The 21,389-nt window shown below is 37.0% G+C and overlaps 2 protein-coding genes across 4 annotated transcripts; one reads left to right on the forward strand and one right to left on the reverse strand.

Moving 5' to 3' along the window:
- Positions 1-606: 606 nt before the first annotated feature.
- On the forward strand, positions 607-13,755 carry LOC122085827 (probable ADP-ribosylation factor GTPase-activating protein AGD11). 3 transcript variants are annotated; one of them, XM_042654417.1, is made up of 10 exons: positions 607-859; positions 981-1,105; positions 4,095-4,187; positions 5,015-5,099; positions 6,012-6,087; positions 9,016-9,179; positions 9,296-9,602; positions 9,738-9,854; positions 9,960-10,055; positions 13,270-13,755. In XM_042654417.1, the coding sequence occupies exons 2-10, from the start codon at positions 1,027-1,029 to the stop codon at positions 13,549-13,551; spliced, it is 1,299 nt and encodes a 432-aa protein (XP_042510351.1). In that variant the 5' UTR covers positions 607-859; positions 981-1,026; the 3' UTR covers positions 13,552-13,755. The 3 variants fall into 3 exon arrangements, with proteins under 3 accessions (XP_042510351.1, XP_042510353.1, XP_042510352.1); XM_042654419.1 differs by having other exon boundaries at positions 5,072-5,099; XM_042654418.1 differs by having other exon boundaries at positions 989-1,105.
- Positions 13,756-14,085: 330 nt separating this feature from the next.
- On the reverse strand, positions 14,086-15,687 carry LOC122085868 (uncharacterized protein At5g39865-like). The gene has a single exon (XM_042654465.1). The coding sequence runs from the start codon at positions 15,621-15,623 to the stop codon at positions 14,358-14,360; it is 1,266 nt and encodes a 421-aa protein (XP_042510399.1). The 5' UTR covers positions 15,624-15,687; the 3' UTR covers positions 14,086-14,357.
- Positions 15,688-21,389: the final 5,702 nt, after the last annotated feature.

A 21,389-nucleotide genomic window follows, 5' to 3' on the forward strand; every position in this document is an offset into this window, starting at 1 on the left:
ATCAACAGATATGAGGCTGTTAAGTTCAGATATGTCTGTTAAATTGCTATTAAAACACCTTCTTTGATGTGAAATTCTTGGAGCTCGAGCAGAAGTTCCATTGCTTTGGAGCCTGATCAGAAGTTCCATTGCCGCGGCGTTAGTACCCTCCCCTATCATGACAAAACCTGTCATGTCAATTGACACCCTTACGCCGGATGAGGCTTAGCTGAACCTTGACCACCTGGGTCTGGTTTGTCATTGTAATTGGACAAAAAAATGCCCCTTGAAGCATGGATTTAAGGACAGTATCTGTATCGATCTCTACCGATACCTATCTGATATCAATTTGGATCGGTGGGTATCGGTCTATTTTGTCCCTACTTTTTATAAAAAAAATATTAATTTTTACTATTTTACCCCTGAATCGATCCGAATAACCACTCCAGATCAATCATCGGTCTTTACTGATATCGATCTGATACGGCCGATACCAGACCGATACTTGAAACCATGCCTTGAAGAGGTCCAAAAGAAGAAACGTGCACAGTTGAACGAACACACAACCACTGATTACAGCAATGATTAATTTATTAACTACTAACCGTTATCCGTTTAGAAAGAAACAGAGAGAAACCAGAGAGAGAGAGAGAACGTTTCCGTTGGCTCTCTCTTTCTAGTTTCCACATTTTCGATTCAGACTCTTTTGAATAAGAAATTTAAAGATTAGATACGCATTGAATGCGTAGATCTTTCTAAACCCATTACAAATTTCACTTCTATATCTGTTCTTACTTTTCTGATTTCTCCCTCTTTTTCCTGTATCCATTTGATACATCTTTCCAAGGTATAATCTTCAAGAACTTTACAAAAATCCCAGGTAATAATAATCCCCTTTTATTATTCTTTTTTTTTTTATTTAATATTTAAAATCTTCCATTTATTGTGTGGGCATTCTCCATTTCTCTTGCTTATTTGTCTATGATCTTTTAACCTTGCAGATAAGAAGCTGGTGGATGCTTATTTTCACATTCTAGGGGTTGTTTCATGTCTGGGTCCGAAATTCTTGGGGTTCTAATGACTCCTGTGCAAGAAAAACCGGCCACCCACAGCCACAATTCTTCAGGTATTTTCTGTTTTTCCTCCTCAATTTCTTGTATTGTTTTGAATCTTAATGTAGATGAGGAAGGATTTCATATTTTCATACAGATGTGTTTCTTTCATCAGTGGTTTATAAACACTGCCAGCAGTTGTATTCACATGTAATACTATAACAGTGGCTGAATGGATTATAATGGAGGCTGAATGGGGTTTAGGGTGCTGATGAACATTGGATTTTTTGGATAAATATGGGTAATGAACAGAAGAAGTGTTAAGAGTGGCACACGGGGGCATGTTGATCATAAATTTTTCCGTCAATGTTAGACAAGTTCTTGTGGATCTTGTGGTGAAACACATTGCCAAGTGATATTTTGGGAGAGTTTTTATTCATTTGGTATCCTAACCATGGGTGAGTTCTTGGTTTTGCTCTCCAACTAATTGTATTTGAAAGGGAAAAAGGGGAAACTTAATCAACTTAGGACCAGACATTGAGAAATAATGAGTGTAGTATTGCTGGGACTATAGCATGAATAATAGCTGAAGAATGTTTTACTGTGCATACACTATTGTGGTGCTATTTTCTTTTCTTGGGAGAAGACAGAATCCTGTTTCTTTTTTCAAATACCAGTATATTTTTGGACTAAAGCGATTTCAAAATCCCAGGAGGTTAAGAGACCTAGAATCTGAATGCTCTTTTGATACTAATATATATTGGATGTTATTGGCTTCCATCCTTGGGTGGGGGCATTGAACTTTTTTGCACAATGTGATAAAATGACAAACTCTTGATGAAACATTAGAGATTGATATTGGTCCAAGCGAATGGGTCAAAGTATGATGTATTCCCAGAAATTGTCACTTGAGGGAATTGTCATAGCAATAGGTTCGAGATTGATGATTTGGAGAATTTTTGAGTATTTTGGTAGCATAGAAAAGACCATGAAACAAAAGAGATCGGTATTCAGCAGTTAAATAAGATGAAGGTTGGTGTGAGAATCAAAGAAAGAACAGTTTAGGAGTCAACCTTTGATGTAGCAAAAGATAGGGGTGTGTGTGTGTGTGTGTGCTTTCAAGAGTACAAGTTCTTGAGGATCTATGAGTTCATATGGCTTCATTACACATAGGTGTATGCAGGTTGTGGATGTAAAAGTTTTAGACTGGGTTGTATACACAAAATGTTATAAGTTTTATTGAAGATGGTTGTGTGATCATAATGCAATTATATGAAGGACAATATTGGATTGGCAGCAACAATTTGAGAATTGAGAATGAAACAATAGGAAAATTGTTAAAACTGATCCATAGACAGAACATGATCAAAACTGAAATTTCTTGAATTACCTTCAGATAAATTTGGGTCTGGGATTTTTAACAGGCATTAGATTAAACCTTTGAATCTTGTCGACAAAGTTTGCTTCTATCCAAGTGAATGGTCCATGAGAAAATCTCAGGTTTATAATGATTTTTGGGGTAAGAGTGTATATCTATATACTCCATTCCCATCATCATTTCTGATATCCTTGATAGTGCTTTGGAGAAGGCCTCATCGGGTTTGTCAATGATTTACAAGATACTGTTTCAGGGCTTAAAGAAACTTGTTTAATTGTCATTCTGTGTGTTACTACCATATTGGCTAGATTTATATGTACTTTTCTGTTTGATTCTTGAGAATCAGATCAAATTTAGTACTACGTAGTACAGCTGGTAGATTTACAACTTGAGTATCTCAACCTGCTTTGATATAACACTCTTTTTATTTGTTTGAGCTGGTCAGGGTTAATCTCTTTCTAATGTTGTGATTATGGTTTCATACAATATGTCCAGGATGCATTACTATCCCAGCCTATCCTTGTTTATCAAAATAATGAATCAAATTAATTGGTGTTTCTCCTTTTTGAATCAACATATATATATATATATATATATTTGTCCAAGGTCCTTCGTGCAATAGCCATTTCTTTTTGCTTCTGCATTTGTCCAGATTGATGCAAACCAATGACTGATGAAGCATCTGATTGATGCATTACTTCTGAATTTAGATTCAAATGTAATTTCATCATTGCTTTGCCCCACTTATTTCATAAGCTCAAGACTTCTGAGTACAATGTTTACAATATCTTTTCTTTGTTTGTTCCATCATCTGTTGTGGCATCATTTATCCATTTATCTTGCGTCTTATAATAATAGTTTGGCAATCTTGCAATTTCACCTCTCTTTTGCACATCTGCTTCAACTTTCCATTTTTGTAAATTGTGTCATCCAGTTCTTGGGTTATATCAAACTTAACCTTATTTTCCTAAGGATAGGATTCTTCTCTTATCAAATGCATCAGATAGTCTTTCTCTGCCAGTAAGGTTGAAGCTTTCTAACTGCTCTGTCATCTTAATTTCAATTTGAAAAACAATTGAGAAACCTCCTTTGCTTCACTTATTCTCTTCCAATTAATTTCTTGTAGAAGAACAATCAAGACATCTCCTTCGCTTTATTTATCCTCTTTGTAATTTCATAACAATCTTTTAGTGATTAGTCTTGTATTTGAAACTTGTACCTTGTAGACCACCAGTTCCTATAATATATGCTCCCATTCCATTAAGATTGAGAATAATTAGATGACCACTACAAATTGGTAACTGAGTGAATAGATCTTTTCATTCCTAGATTGATTCTTCACATCAGACTCATGAATTATCTATGAATAACTTTAGTGCCTTTTCAATATCAGTATCCTTGGAAACTGATTCATTCCAATGTGTGATATCATTAACCAGTTATGCTTATGAAAGCCTATTGGCCCTTTATTTCTTTGTATCCCAACTCACTTGACCTTGATCCAATTTTGAGAAGCAAGACACTTTTATTTTAAATTGTGGTGGATAGGAAGGAGACGTAGTTTTTAACTTCCAAGTGCTTTTAAAATCGTGCCTCATTGAACTTTTAAAATGAGATTATTGTTACAAAATCATATTAAAATTATTGTTACAAAATCATATTAAAATATTTAGTTGTGTTTGTAGGATCAGGGTCTTCTCTGAGGGACCTCATGGACTTGGACCCTTGTTACCCTTCAACAAGTTGGACTTCTGAAGACAATGAAACATATTATGCAGGTATTTTTCCCATAATTGTTTGAAGTTTCGCGCTAGTCATATTGCAATATATACTTGTTTCTAATGCACTAATTTGATTTCTTGAGCAATTTCATTTTCCCTTAACTGAAACTACAAAAAGAAACTGGCAACTGGAATTTCTAAGGGCTGAAGGCACAAATAACTACATTTACCCTACTAATCTTGCTCATATAAGTTGCAGCTTCAACCCTAAATAATGCAAACTGATAGGTACTATCAGGTGGATCTAGTTAATGTTGAGGATGAATGCCCGTACCATAAAAAACTGAGACAATGGTTGAGGCTTCTAAGAACTTTAATGGATACAGGGAAGTCATATTATAGTTGTGGATCCAATAGACACCATTCAGTGAACAATTGGCATGTAGTTCTGCGATCATTCTTGGTGGCATCAATTAGGCATTGCACTTAGGCAGTTTATGAGCTTGTACTTTTTATCCTCCCTGCAAATTTGGATGCTTTAATTCAGTGTTCACAGTGACTTGTTGGGCAGGTGCTTCCTTCTGGAACACAAATTACTTCCCTTTCAAAGAGAGAATAGAAAATCACAATCAGTGGAATACCTAGATAATACCAGCTGTCATTATGCCCTTTGTTTTCAAATATGCATCCCATTTTAAACCTTGTCCTATTTTAAAATAGTGTATTATCATACATTCCTGCAAGGTTGGATGCATTGGGATTTACACCTGAGTGGCCTGACCTATAATATTATAGAATTTACATCTCATCATCATGTGCTTGAATTATAACCTATTTCCTCTCTCTCTCTCTCTCTCTCTCTCTCTCTCTCTCTTTTCAAACAGATCCACTATTTAGACTGGAATGTATGATGAGTCAATCAGGAAATATGTTTTGTGCAGATTGTGGCTCCCCAGATCCCAAATGGGTGTAAGTATCTGAACTTTCATACTTGAGCAGTTACATGTTCCAGCTATTTATAATCAGCAAACCACTGCTAACCTTAAGATGGAAAATCAAGTTGAGTTGCTTATTTTATATTATGATGATTTTAGTGCCTGCACTTTTCTTTTTTTTTTGGGGGGGGGGGGGGGGGGGGGGGTGGTGTTAAAATTTGAATGTACTTTTTTTCTCTCCTTAACAATGGAATCATATTTCTAGATCTATTGTGTAAGAACTGATGCTTAGTTAAGAACAACCACAAAACTATGTCAAAGATAATGAGTGTTAACAATACTTGATGGTCATAAAATTTACTATTGCCAACAAATTCATTATTGCTATTTTTTTTTTTTTTTTCCTTGATAGGCAGAGCCCAAGGAGTGTTGAACTCATTATTGCTAGTCATTATTATTACTATTAATCATTACTGCTATTATTTGTATGGGTATGGTGAGGGACAGTGGGGGCCTTGGGACAGGGTCACAGAGCAAAGGAATCATTTCCCAATCCCAGATAAAGGGGGGAAAAAAATCCCCAGCCTCATCTTTAGACTTTCTATGTGTTTGCAAATCTTTATATAGCCAAGAAGGTCCCAAAATATAGTCAGTGCCCTTTTTCTGAAAGTAACAAAATGATATTTTTTGTTGGCTTGGTCTTGCTTGAGTTGATTGTTGCACTTCATAACTTTGGCAATTGATTGAGCATCTGAATAATTCATTCCTCATTCTTTAATTAAGAATAGGGATCAACTAAGTTACACAAATAAAGATTCCCATTTGGCTTCTGTTACAAAAGACTCATAATTTCTTTTAATCATAGGATTCCTTTCACAAGCTCTTTATGTGAAATGCTTCACTTGTGCTATTACATTTTCTAATGAAACAAAGTGGTGGATATCAGGTCCATAAATCTTGGAGTATTTATATGTATCAAATGTTCTGGTGTTCACAGAAGCCTGGGAGTGCACATATCAAAGGTGTTATTTGAAACTTTTCATGCATTAAGTGGAGTAAAGTTAATCATTCTGTTAAGAAAATACAAGTTGTGTGTGTGAATGTGTGTGTGTGTGTGTGTGTGTGTGTGTGTGAGAGAGAGAGAGAGAGAGAGAGAGAGAGAGAGAGAGAGATCTACCAATAATAACTGAAGTTATATTTTTTTTTTCCAACTTCCCAGAGTGTTAGGTCCTCATCATGTTATTCATGTAGAAAGGATTATTTGTAGCAAAAAGTTTCTTTCACTTTAAACCTGAAATAAGTGGATATTCACAAAAGAACACATTTCTTGATAATTATCCAATTAATCTATGATCTCTTGAATATGCCTAGGATATGTATAATGAGATTTGCATGCAAACCTCTTGTTAACATTGTTGGGATAAACAACAACCACCTAGCGCAGTTGCTGATGTGGTGTGCAAATCCTACCCCCACTAGGAGGTCGTGAGTTCGAATCTCCTAACTTGTTACCTTCCCCCTCCCCCTCCCCCCTTCTATAAAAATAAAGAATAAAAAAACAAACAAACATTGTTGGGATGTCAACTCCATCCGTGATAAATAAAATATAGAGAAAATTGCATTGCCACCCCCTAAACTTTGGTCTTTATTCAATGCCACCCCCTGGACTTTTCGAAACACCAAAGACACCCCCTGAAAATTCAAAAAATTTCAAAGTCCCTGCCTTTAGTCATCCCCGTTAAGTGATAGAATAACCGTTAGTTATTTTATTAAATACACAAAACACCCCTTCAAGATGATTTGACCACCTTACCCTTGCCCCTTCTTCTAAACCAAACTTGCAACTGTTGGTTGTATACGGTCGTTGTCGTCAATTATACCTTCTCTGTTTCTTCAAACCGTGAGGATCATCTACAACAGAGAAGATCCCAATAGATAGAGAGAATCGATGACTGGCATAGTGAAATCGACAACGGACTTGTCAGGTATTAGAATCTTGATGTTGAAAACCCCTTTCGCGTAAACTGTTCCTTCGGGGCCATCGATCTCTATCAGGCAACGAATGAACAAAATGGGTAAATTTGATTTTCCAAGCTTGAACCCAAAAACTAAAAGTAAAAGAATGGATATTGAAACTAATAAAGGGATCTCATGAAATAGAGATGTAGATTGGAAACGTACGGACATCAATGGTTGACAAGTTGGAAGAATCGGAATCGACGGTTAGCATCGGAAGGGAGACGCCGGTAGGAGGATCAGTGAGAAGAAGTTTGAGCTCCTTTTGCATTTTCAAGTTGAGCCTTGCTGCCTGTGCCATTCCCAAATCCTCTACGTTGTGTTTCTTCCACTTTCTTCACCCTTCTCTGCTTGATCTCTAGTTCTCTACTGCAAAATTGATGCCTTTTGTTTCACTGGGCGGTGGCGGTTTCAGTGTTGTTGGAGTGGAAAATTTTGAATCACCAGACACTTTTTTTTTTTCTTTTTAGAATCCAGAGACAGAATGACATAAATGCCTCGCATTTTCACTCTATCATTGAAATGTATTTGGGAAAATACATTGATCACTGCTGAAGAGATCGATGCAGAAGACTGTGCACGAACTGTGAGGACCTGTGGGAGAAGAATTGCCTTTTTCTCCTCAAATCACTACTGCTCTCTAGATCGTGGCTGATCTCCGTCGAGACTGGCATCTCAACATCAGAGGGTGCCGCTGCTCTTCAGGTTGCTGCTGTACTTCAGGTGGCTGCTGCAATCCGGCGAGGTGACTCCTCACTGAATCACCTGCGAGCTGAGGAGGTAGACTGGATTTCCTTTCAAATCTAGCCTCATCACCTCTCCCAGTTTTGAGCTTCTTCTTCTTTGGATCTGCTACACAGAGTGGAATGATATCCTGGATATCTCAGATCTGCTTCACAGAGATGACCGCGGGTATGTATCCCCCTTATTAGGACCACGAGCGAGCTGGGAATTGAAGACTAACCTTCGCCAGAGGGAATGGATAGCCGCGAACTTTCACCGGGGGGGAGGGGTGCCCATGAACTTACGCCGGAGGCTGAAGAACTGATAGTTGCAGGTTTTTGTTTAGAAGAAGGGACAGGGGTAAGGTGGTCAAATCACCTTTGGGGTGGGGGGTATTTTGGGCATTTTATAAAAAACTAACCATTATTCCATCACTTAACGGGGATGACTAATGGCAGGGACTGATTTGAAATTTTTTGAATTTTCAGGGGGTATCTTTTTGTGTTTCAAAAAGTCCAGGGGGTGGCATTGAATAAGGATCAAAGTTCAGGGGGTGGCAATGCAATTTCTCTAAAATATAAATCCACTTAATTTGTAGTTGGTGGCATTTTCTCTCATCCAGTTTAAACATATGTAAAAATATACATGCAAAACTAACTTCTTGAGAAGAAAGACATGTAGAAAAGGGAATAGAATTAAACCAAAAGTAATGCCATGGAACCTGTTATGAGGGTAGTTTTCACATTGTCTCAGAATAAGAGCTTGGTGAGTGCAATTGAAAGGAGTTTCTTGAGTACTGGACTATTAATGTATGCTAATAAAACTAAAGGAAGTTTTTTAAGATTGTTGTAAGAGATATAATATCCAAATAGACTTATCGATAATTTTTAAGTTCATATATGCACTGCAATGTATAAACATACTGGGGTGTATTTGTTCCAGAAAGCTAGCTGTTCAACAATGAATCTATTAAAAAAATTGGCATCAAAATGATCCTTTATTTTTGGAGTGTTTTATGGACGGGTATGCCTAGTTATGCCATGTGGAAGAACCTAAGGTCCCCTGCTCACATGTCATTTGGATCATCCGTCCATAGATGCCCTATAAAACTTTTTGCTTTTCTTTATTGGCTAGTGGAACAAAAATGGATCATAGAAAGAAACATTTGTTCATACAGAAGACATGTTTATACGTTCAGCATTTATTCCCAGGTTCTATCAGTGAAGCTAGATGAATGGACAGATAAACAAGTTGATTCTTTGGCTAAATTGGGTGGAAACAATGTGGCTAACATGAAATATGAAGCTACACTACCAGATAACATCAAAAAGCCAAAACCAGATTCCACCATAGAGTTGCGTTCTGATTTCATTAGGTAAGATGATTACCATAATTTTCTAACCTGATGCAAAAGAATAGATCATTCAGGCAAATTTGAATTCAGAAAACAGACATCATTCTGAATTGGAGGATTGTTTCTTGAATATTCAGGAGGAAGTATGAGCTGCAACAATTTTTTAGCTCCAATGAACATCCAGAGATCTATTCTAGCATACAAAATATGAGCAACAATTTTTCCTCCTGCCCATCTAATCCGACTTGCCCTTTTCCATCTGTTCCAAGTTCATCATCCTGCCAAAACAGTTCTTCAAGCAATACCGTTAGCACATCCAAAGACAAGAGAACCTACGAGAAACAACCCACTGGGCATCGTATTCATGGACTTGGTCAAGCATTCCGCAACAGCTGGAGAAGAAAGGAAAATGAGCAAAAGGCTGCAAAGAAAGTAAACTTAACAGTACGTCTTTGTGTTATAACTCTGTCTCATTTAAGAACGATGGTTTAATCTACTCTGTTTCTAAAGGGTCTTAATTTAGAATTTAGATTTTCTCTGTCCTTGGATATTTCTCATTGCTATGAATCAACTGTATAGGCGGGCATGGTTGAATTCATTGGATTGATTAAGGTCGACATCATTAGAGGGACCAACCTAGCCATTCGGGATGTAATGAGTAGTGATCCTTATGTCATCCTCACACTGGGACAGCAAGTAAGCCTCTTCTCCTAAAATGACTGTCTGTATTATTAATGCCTTACTAGAAGAAAAAAAATACAATTGCGTTAAAAAATGAAGACTTTCTGAATTTTGTTGCAGTCAATGAGAACACGTGTGATAAAGAACAACCTGAACCCAGTCTGGAATGAAAGGCTAATGTTATCAATTCCAGAACCCATTCCACCTCTAAAGTTGGTAAGTTAGTATATCTTTCTAAAATACTTCAATTTAGTGTTAATGAACACAGAACTAACTATTACAAACATATACTGAACCACCATTCCAATTACTGATCTGATATCCTCTTATTTCTATAAACGTTGAACCAGAATGGGCCTTTACCATCTGTTATCCCCCCCCCCCCTTTTTTTAATATAAACTCTCTAAATGGACAGTCCACCTTCTGTATAAGGCTGAAAATGCAACAGGTAGTTAACAATCTCAATCATCCAAGACAAGTAACTGTGGCTTTAATGATGACATGAACAAGTCCAGATTGACAGAAAATAATCATGTGACTTGGAGTATTGATCCAAGTCTCTGAGACTAGAGTATAAATCTTTAGGCAATAATTGAAATGATCCCCTTGGTTCAATGAAGCTGTGGTTTTGTGGCACACTCCTGCCGAGTTGTTGGTTCTGATCATGACTAGTGCTACGCATATAGAGTGATCTGCCTGAGGGAGGCTCTCCTAGGACGGGAGAAGGTTTGTTCTAAGGAACAATCCGAATACCTTCAAGAAGTCGAGTCTTAATTTGAGGAACAGAAAGCCCGTAGAACAGTGCTAGGCCCCCTTTCTCACTTGAGAAAATATGAGACTTAGCTTAGAATGCTGATTTGAGGCTTGAAATTGTTGGAAAGCAGCAGTTTGACATGGTTCCAGAGCCACATTGTTCTCCTGGAGAAAGTGCCTGCATGATTTAGATTTTTATTAACATAACTAATTCATCCTTCCCAAATTTTACATTCTGCTCAAGTCTCAATGCTTATAATGATGGTGGCACATTTTATCTCCTACCCTGCTTCCACTTCAAATAGAAATTTTGGGGACAAAAAGTGTGTCACCCATATCCAGATCTAGAGCTCCACTATGCCTTTTTGTCCCATCAATCTATTCACATTTATTTGATATTAATCTGATATGATTCCATATTTATATTCAGTACAACAAATCAAATTATACTTATAAATTTCTGTATGATATACAGACACAGCAAGGATCTTTTCTTTTCTATATCGGATGTATAAACGAGATTTAGCAGAAGGAAGAACTGGACATACGGGAAAAAATAAATTACCTCAATCAGATCCCCCCCCCCCCTCTCTCTCTCTCTCTGGAACTCCACCAATAAAGCTACAAAAAGGTCAAGCTTGAAACTTGTACTTTTATTGAATTATATTTATTCATCCAATTTGATACTCATATATCAGTAAGCATGCTGATGAAGAAAAGAGAACAGATTTAAAGCGAAAGATAGGTAGGGTGCTTTTTTCCAATGGTGTTTACCTTTCCAAACGTGTGTTACATCTCTGGTGTAGTTTGAGCCCTTCAGAGAGAACTATGCATTTTTCATTCTTTAACAGACTATACATTTTCTGGAAAATAAATAACCAAATTAATTTTATCTCTGTGTGCATCATATGTCCCATGCACAAGTGGTAGTAGATATTTGATGTTGATAGGTCCATCCAGTCATGTATTGGCCCTCTTCATTGCATTTAGTTCAATGATTGTATGTTTTTTGAACCTTCATCTATATGTTAAAAGTGCATTTTTACTCTGCAAGAAAACTTATTCTTATTGCATCCCACTGCAAGTGCTGTTCAGTTGTAACAGTGAATTGGAATTGTTCATACCTTTCTCAGCCAATTACCACCACAAAGTGTTTTGTGCTTAAACCAAAATAATGAGATAAAAACTCCTGGAGATGTAATGGAGGATAACAGGGCCGCCCATAATTAACAGAAACGAAAACACAAAGAAAGAACAAAAACATCAGCAGCTTATATAGGATTACTACCCCAAAAATACATTCTTGTTCGTCCAAATCACCCACCGCATCATTAACTCCCTGGGTCTCCACTGCAATGAGGAACAAACAATGAGGCCAAGTATCTTATATGTCCAATGATATGGAAGGATATCCAAGGACCATCTATGATAAATCTGAATTTTCTGAATCACCTTCAAAATAAATCTGCGATCATAACCTCATCCGAGAACTAAATCCAAGCAATCTCGAGAGAAAGAAGCTCAGAAATAGTTGAATCTCCATCACCGATTAGCTTGAGAAGGAAATCAGATCATTCAACCTCACAATCTAAGAATGCCTCAAATTCTAAAGGGGCTAAGGTTACCAAGAAAATGACAGTTGGAGATCGACTTCACAAAACCTTCTGGAGTAGGGACTCCATATTCAAATAGTTTAATGTAGACCAGAACCAATCGAAGGAGCTGAGTCACCAAACACCTCTACAGATACTCTACACTACTGCCCAATCAGCTACCTTCATACCACAAATGGCACTGACCACCTATACCTCTGATTAGTCATCCTCAAGCAATCTAGTATTGGGCTGCTCCCAGATAACTTGAGAAATAGAAACAAGCACTGCCTTCCAGGGATAATAGCCCCTTTGCCCAAAAATATGAGAGCGAGGAAGAAAACAAGTCTAAATCAAGGTTCATATATGACTCTGATCTATAAGTAGAGTGAATTTGAGTCAATGCTATTAGGCATGCATGCAACAAGAACAGCATGCTTCAAGGCTAGTGGATTTTATTAATATTTCATACTTGTCTGCGTCAGTTATTTCCATATCAAACCATTATAGAGCAGAGATGCAGGGAACTCTCATGGTAATGGGATTCCTATATACAATGATTACTTGCCAAGACTTTCTATTATCATAGTTCTTGGCCTTTTTTATCCATTTAAATGTCATAACCAAAAAGAAAGATCTTTTAAGTTAGTTCTTTTATAGTTTTCCTTAACACATTCTAAGAAAACCTAGAAAAAAGATGCCAAGATTGCTCCCCTCTAAGCAGAGGTTAGAGAGGGACCTAATAGAACCTAAGTAAGTGGGTCATATCCAACCTCATAGTCTCACTTCTGCTCCAGCTGCAGCTGTTGATACTACGTGTTATACTATCTGGTTCTAAAATCCATAAAATCTTTCAATTACTTATCAGAGAAACATTGCTACCCACTAAGCAGATGATCTCGGTAGGGTGATTTTTAACAACACCATGGATTTTTATTCTTTCAAGTTGGTCTTTAGCATGTATGGTTATATTGGTTGTTCTGAAAGCAACAAACTCAACATCCTTATTCTTCTAACCCCCTCTCCCCCACTCTTTCATCAAGGCATCCATCTTTATTGACTTCACTGTTTCCTTTGCTTGCAGCTTGTGTACGACAAGGATACATTCACAACAGATGATTACATGGGAGAGACTGAGATTGACATCCAACCCCTGCTCAATGCTGCCAAAGCTTATGAGAACTCCAACATCACTGAGTCCATTGAGCTCGGGAAATGGATAGCTAACAAACACAATACCTTGGTAAAGGATAGCACAATCAGCCTGGTAGATGGGAAGGTAAAGCAAGACATCACAATCAGGCTTCAGAATGTTGAGCGTGGAGTGTTAGAGATTGAGCTAGAATGTGTTCTTCTTTGTCAATAAGGCCAGGTTATAAGTCAAGTCCACAACTAGATATCCATGTAATTCCAATAGACTCAAATTTGCATCACTTGATGCATTTGCGGGGGGATTTTTCAACCCACTCTGTGCCACTTCATCAGATACTTGCTTGTTTTCATAAATCTGCATTTAGATATTTGGCTCTTACAGTTATCAATTAATAGAAAATCTCACGTTTCAGCTAAAGAACTTGTGTAAATCCTATCTTATCTTCCATTGTGAACAAAGTTCAAAGCTACAGCATTGTCGGCTTCTGTTTCAAGAGGATCTAAAAGTCTACTCCAAGTTCCAAACCATGCACTCGGCAAAGTCAAGACAAAATTCACACATGTCAAATAAATTGGCCATGTAGTATTCCCAAGCCACATAAACCACTTCAATTAAGTATAGATTACCACATTGAAATTGCCTTAGATTCATCCCTTCAATAAGCAAAAAAAAGTAATTTCTTTGAGAAATAGGAAAATTAATCATGTATATTAATTACAAGAAAGCTTCACATCTCTTTACATACGATGATCAACAAAGCCAATAAAGTTTTTCATTTATTTCTTTGAATGTAGTTCAGAGAGATGATGAACAAGAATACCCAGTCAGTAACCATTTTACATCGTAGAAAAAGAAAGAAGAACAAAAACCTATAAGAGTTTCTAATCATCCCCTCAGATCTGGGGACAGAGAAATCCACACTTACAGCAACAAAAGCAGTATTTTTTTTTCCCCCTTTTTCTTCCAACAATTCTCACCAGAAATATCAAAACATATATACCATTGATAACTAAAAAGCATTAAGAATTGCAGCTAGGGCACCGTATCAATCCATTTTCGTTGCATACCAGGCAACTACGCAATTGTTCTTCGTCCTCATCAAAGACCTTGCGACTGCCACTACAATTCAAGCAAGGAACAAACCTGGCATCGCCGCAGCTCTTGCAGACAAACCTGGTATCCCGAATGGGGAACCCTTCAAGAAGCTTGGCCAATTCTCCCACCTCATGAAGCTGCTTAATATCTTCAGCCCCTCCAATGTATTTCCCACAAATAAAAACTTGGGGCAAGCTCACAGTCTTCTCTCCCAGCACAGTCTGCAGCTCTTTCCTATAATTAGAGTCCATTGAAATATCTCTCTCATCCACAAGAACCCTAAAGCCTCTTAATATATTCCGAACAGCAGAACAATCTTCATAAGTCCTTCGAATTCCCCGTAAACTAGTAAAAAACACAACAATCTTATCGTCAGCACCCGGCAATCGAATCCGACTATCGAACAAAGGCGAAAATCTCGAGCTCGAACCCATAAATGACCTCGCCGTCTTTGACTGATTAAAACTCAACTGCCTAGACGACATTGACCGTCTGCAACTTGATAACAAGTTAGGATCCATATCAGCAAGAAGCGATTCCTCCGATGATTGCTTCCCCTGTGGCTTCATCAACGAATTATTATTATCGTTTCCTGCATCTGCCGAAGGTTCAAACGAATTACACAATTGCTTCACTTTCCCTTCACCGACCGAATTCGAATTCGAATTCGAATTCGAATTCTCCAACCAAGGAGGTTGGAAGGAGCCGAAAAGCTTCTTGGCCAATCCACTGCGGGAGAAAAATGGTTTCTTAGGGGATGAACTATCATGGCGAACAGAGTGGGATCGGTCAAGTAAAGAAGCAGAATTGGGCTTGGAGGAGAAATCGAAGTCGTCAAGGCCGGCCATGAGTCCCCAAGCGTTGATGACCGAATCGGGAGATGGGTTTTTGTGGGTTTCTGATTCTAGGGTTAAGGTTTTCTTCTGATGATGATCGGATGAACGTTGATCGAGGAGAAGAGAAGTGTAGGTGGTTGAGGTGAGGGAAACCAGGAGATGGGTATCGCCTTTCTTCAGGGGAGGATGGTGGACGAGTGGGGTAGGAAGAGAAAGGAATCTTGGAAAAGTCGAAGAAGAAGAAGAAGAAGAAGAAGGAGCAGCAGCTTCAAAGGTGGTGGTGGTGGTGGTGGTGGTGGTGGTGGAAGCTTTGATGGTGAAAACGCTTTCAGGTCGAGGAACAGTGCAGCCCATGAATGATGAAACAGAAATGATTTCTCTCTACTTTTGCTTTGCTTTTGTGAGAGGTCTTTTTCGTGCAGACCTTTCTCTGTGATATTTAAATATTTTTTTTTCCACTTTTTACCGCCCTATGACGATTTGGGTGAAGAAGAGACGTGAGTGGAAAGCAAGCATTGCAGCAGAATCACTGCTTGAGGAGAGAGAGAGTGGCGCGCCAAGGTGGTTTGTTAGTTTGAAACTTTGAATAGACCATTAGATTTAAGTTTTTAATGAAGGTTTATTCCTTTGTTAGATTATTTCATATTTTTCTGCTAAAAGTAAGATTATTTCCTTTTGTTTTTTTAGAGGATTCAATAGCCCACGCTTATGAGGCTATGACACATGGGGTTGATTAATTCCCAATTTGTAATTAAACACTAGATCGTCTGTAGGGCCCACTAAAAGAAGGAGCTGGCGTTACCTTTCGTAAATGTGGGCCCCTAAGAAAGATGTTAATGCTCATTGAGTTTGGATCCAACTCCTCTCCTTGGCATCTATCTATCAGGTCGGCCCATGATTATTTGGGTGAGCAAGCACCACGTAGTGAGGTGATGATCCAACGCCTTGACGAAGGGCACCAAGAACCTTTGGATCATCACCTGAACATGTGACGCTCGTCTAAGTAGCTATGGATAAGACCTGGGCGATATACGCTTAAGAGAAGAGTTGAATCCCATAAATAATGGCTCTTGAATACTCTCCAATTCTTGATGCATCCACCTCACATCCGACAATTGGCAGCACTTGAACAAGGAATTATATCCTCTCTAGCCGAGGTGGCTGGAGAGTTGCACCCAAAAAAAAAAAAAAAAAAAAAAATGTGCCTGGGGAGGGATCAGAGTAGCTGGACACAACATAGGAAAGGGAAAGTGAAATAATATGTTTCCCTCTCCTATTTTTTCTATTGTTTTGCGCTTGCTGGCCCGGTTGGAGAGGATCTAAATCTCTTAAATAAACACTCTTAGCCCTCCGATGTGGGCACACTAGAGGTAGGGAAGATCTAAGGTAAATCTTTATGAAAGTGATTGAGGTAAGTGGTCCAACTAAAAACCAATTGTTTTGGGTTAATCTTGGCTCATATTGAGAAAAAGAGTTTGGGTTAGCCAAACATTAATCCTGAAACTGATAGCATCTATTGTCCAATATAGTTTAAGCTGGACCGGGTTCGATGGTTGAACCCAAGATTCTCAAATATCTTCATGGCCCAAAATTCATAAAATTGTATCTAAAAATTCTAATCAAAAGAATAAAAAGAGGAAAGAATAACAAAAATAAATTGGTTGGTACATTCAAAATGAATCTATAAGCGTGAATAAATTTTGTCACGTGGTAAATTGATGACTTAAACCTTTTCGATAGGTAGAGCCCATGTTTCAATTTAAATGGAGTTGGTTATATATGATAAAATACGAATTGAAAATTTTAAGACTTTGAAAGTGATGTATAAAATATTAGAGATGCACGAACATACATAGGAGATTAATGATCAAATATGAATCTTAAATTTCACATGTTAGCAATATAAAATTATAGCCTAGGTTGAAATTATCAAATCAACCTCCAACATGAAAGAAAAAAAAAACTAGGTATGTACATCCACGCAAGTGGCCACAAATCATAACGCATTTTTCGCAGAATAAATCTACTTTGAAGTTGACTTATTTTTTGTTAATATTGATATTTGTACAAAACTTGAACAATTTTGAAAATTTTGAATTGTTTAAAGCCTTCTCATACTGATCCTTTTATTTTCTTATTTTATTGGTCTACATTTGTATTGAAAAAAAAAACTAAATGCAAGAATAATAGGAGGTGTAAACAACAAGCCTAAACAAAATTATAAGTACAAATTCTATGATCATCTAGCACACATTCAAAAATTACTTACCAAAAAAACAAGAAGACAACATTCAAAATAAAAAACAAAAAACTCAGAACTTTGGCAATGCAACATCGTTATCCAATTAAATGTTTGGTAAAATACAATTATTCTTAATTAAAAAAATAAAAAAGATTATTCTTTAGGATAATGTTTCCTACTTGAGGTGTAGTCTCTGCCTCTCTCTCTCTCTCTCTCTCTCTCTCTCTCTCTCTCATCTATGAAATGACCTCTCTAGCCCTATTTTGATTGAATCAATGGGGGGCTGATTGGCTCTCGCCTGCCACTTAGTTTCTGCTACCAACAGAAAAAACATCGACCCTTATTTTTAATATTTATTAATTTATTATTTATTTTTTACAAATGTTTGATGACTAGGATCCCATTCAATGAGATGAGTTATAATTGTTTTATAAAGTTCACAAAATCTCTTTAAAAAGACAGGAGAGAGAGAGAGAGAGAGAGAGAGAGAGAGAGAGAGAGAGAGAGAGAGTTTTCCTACACCGTGGGTGAAGGAAAAATATTTGCATCTAGGATCATTAATGTTTAATCTTTTATAATACAAAATCGATAATCTCTTAATCATAAGTGATAGGTGAAGGAAAGTTGCCTAAATAAAAATTAAATGAAATAAAACATGCAATGAAAACTTGGAAAAATCAAAGATAACACTAATTTGAATTAAAAATAAAAATAAAACGAAAACAAACAAGATCAAGTCAGCACCTGCCTGGTCTGCTTTTTAAAGCATATGATCCACTTGAAAAAATTCAAAAGAGAAGGGGACATGATGGCCAGTTCAAAAGAGTTACAACCCTACAACTGCAAAGGTGGATAGAGAAATGGACCACATTAATAAGTGGGCATGATAATAAAAAGTGGAGGGGAGGAAGGGAGGGTGGACCACAAGGAAAGGAACCGGTTCAAATTCCAATCCAACCACCAAACGACAGGCATGGATAAAAAGGCATAGAAAAGCCATGAAAGGTGCCTTTAAGTCCTCTTCTTTCTTCCTTCCTTTTGGCCTTTCTTTCTCAAGGACTTTTATCAAGGAAAAGGTGATTATTGACTGTAAAAATTGTGATTTTACCATTTGTACGTACACTGTTAAAAGTAACTCTGACCATGGAATCACCGTATCACAACAGATACGGTGGGGCCTTCTTCCACCTCTTGGGTAGTTAGGTTGGATTATTCTCACAAAAGATAACCCCTTTTTTAAAATGGAAATGAAAATCCCTTTTTAAATTCCAAAACCCTGAAATTTTACACGTGTGACCACGTCTGACAATCATGCCATTGACTATAGGTGGGCCCACACGTGAGTCCTGCCTATTTTGACCAGAAAAGTCAACTTATACTATTATACATCACGTTTAAGGTGTTTGATACTTAATTTAATATCAGACAATTTTGAGGGCATTTTAGTCATTTCCTTATGAATTACGTCCTCTATAGTATTATTGCATTAGGTAAGAGAATGTTACCCGATAATATATGTATACATCAGTACTCGTAATCAATGAGAAGACAAGCCCGAGCATCTTCAATTTGGGGCTTTTGGCACCGCTAGCTGTGTATATATATACACACTATCAAGTAGTATTATTTTTTTTCTATTATATTACAGTATTAGAAGAGGGATCTCGGGACGAATCTTCAAATAGTGGAGATTATTTAAGTCATTTCACTATCAAAGGGAAGAGTGAAGTGTTGGTGTGCAATCAGGTTTTGCAACATATGTGTGCCGAACAACGACAATGTGTGGAACCCTGGTGCATGTTGTCGTATGGTATGGAGGGTTAGTACTTGTAAATATAAGTTGTTATGGGGGCATTTCTAATATAGAGCAAGTGATTCTCTGTTAAAAAAATGGAGACTATTTTCCTCACCCGACGTCAAAGGGAGAATCAAGAGGTTTTGGATGGTGCACAAAGGGTCTCAGAGAACAATGGAGGTATGTATTATTGAATTCATATAATATGTGGCATAACATTTATGACGTCAGATAAGCATGCTTTTCTTCACCCACAGTAGGGGAAATTTTACTCCATAAATCAATATGTTGGAATTTTTAAAATTGTGAAGTTAAAGATTCAATATAATATTTTATTTTATTAAAATACTTGTTAGATGATGTATCTTTCTTAATAGACACCTAAATGACCAATATGTGTGATTATTGATTTTTTTTTTATCCCAAATATTATCTGAGACTCGGGATAACCCCTAGAATTTTATTAAAAATGAAATTGATAGTAAAAAGGCAAAGGGAGATATAATCAGCCTTACCCCAACCCAAGAGAGACAAGTCACTCTATCACTCTCAAAACCCAAAAGAAAACCTCTATAAAATAAACTATTACATTATAAAGACTGGTAAACCAGCTTTGTCCTCTCGAATGATGCAACTAAGATCACCTGGAATATGATCATCACCATAAAAAATCAAATTTATTGTAGATTCACAAGCAAAATTAACTAACCAATCTGCTACTCGATGGATTTTCTAAAATGAAAACAAGATGTGGACTCTCAGAGAATCGTAGAGGTGGATAACTTCTTGAAACCAATACCAATAGCTCCACAAATTACAGGATATTTGGGTAACCAGCTTCACAATCAAAGAGGAATCAGAATTAACATTAAAATCGGAGAGGCCCAATTCCCCACACAATCTCAATCCATCTCTAAGGACTCTTAACTTAGCCATTGAATTTGAACACACCCCCATAGACATCAATATGTGTGACTATTAATAGACATGTTTTAATGATCAACAGACATGTCTAATGAGAAAAGACTTGGTGATTGAGCATGTCTCTTGCAAACAATCATTAGGAGTGCATTTTGCTCTTATATAAATAGAGAGAGATTTTGCCCATTTTTAACAATTTGAATTTGAAGACAATCTCAACTTCATTTTCTCTTGGCTTTCTTTATTTATCATTTTGTTGTATCTTATTATGCACGATTCTAATTTGTCCCAATGTGGCTCAATAAACGAGTGCAACTACTACTAGAGAGGCCTATGAGGTTCTTTTATTTTGGAGGCTAATTTACAAAAACCTAGCTTGCACCATAGGAGATGTGTTTATAGTCTTATGGAGAATGATCGATACCACAACTCAACCCCATCAATTCCTTAAGTTTCTTCTTGATTTTCAGGCTTATGATGTTTACAATGCTTGCATTTGTCCCTATCAACCTCATGGGTGCTACCCGAAGACTTAAATGAATAGCCATCGCTGTTAAGAACAACCGAGATCCAATGAGAATTTGCGCGTAGCTTCTGGTCTTTGACATAAAGAAAGAAGGTTGTAATAACGAAACGGACATGTGAGAATTTGGTCCATGATTCATAAGAAATCCATCCCCCTTATTACATATGTTATCATATATGGTTTGGATTAATATTTCTAACACCATATGTGAAGATTGAAGTAGTTGCCATGACACCATCTAGCCAAATTAGTAGGATTGAGACACAATCTTGTTCAAATTGATTTGGCGGAAAAGCTAATCACACCTTAAACAACTGGATCAAAAATCGAATCAAATCAAACCAAATCATTTGCATTGGCACTTAAAGGCAACCCATAACAAATCAACAACCGGTTGAACCAACGGTAACAAAGGCATGACCCAAACAGTTGAACCACATAGGTCAACAAAACTAAGAAAGGGAAAGCACAAGGGAATGGCCAACCTAGAATAAGTTAATATGACTAATTAATTATTATGTATTTTCACTTTATATTAATGGAGATATGACAAGATTTAAGTTTAAGAAAGAAACTATAAAAACTTATTTAATGTTATCCAAGTTTTTCCTCTATTTTTCATTCCCTTCATAATAT

Source organism: Macadamia integrifolia, chromosome 8, assembly GCF_013358625.1.
Source record: "Macadamia integrifolia cultivar HAES 741 chromosome 8, SCU_Mint_v3, whole genome shotgun sequence".
Lineage (NCBI taxonomy): Eukaryota > Viridiplantae > Streptophyta > Magnoliopsida > Proteales > Proteaceae > Macadamia > Macadamia integrifolia.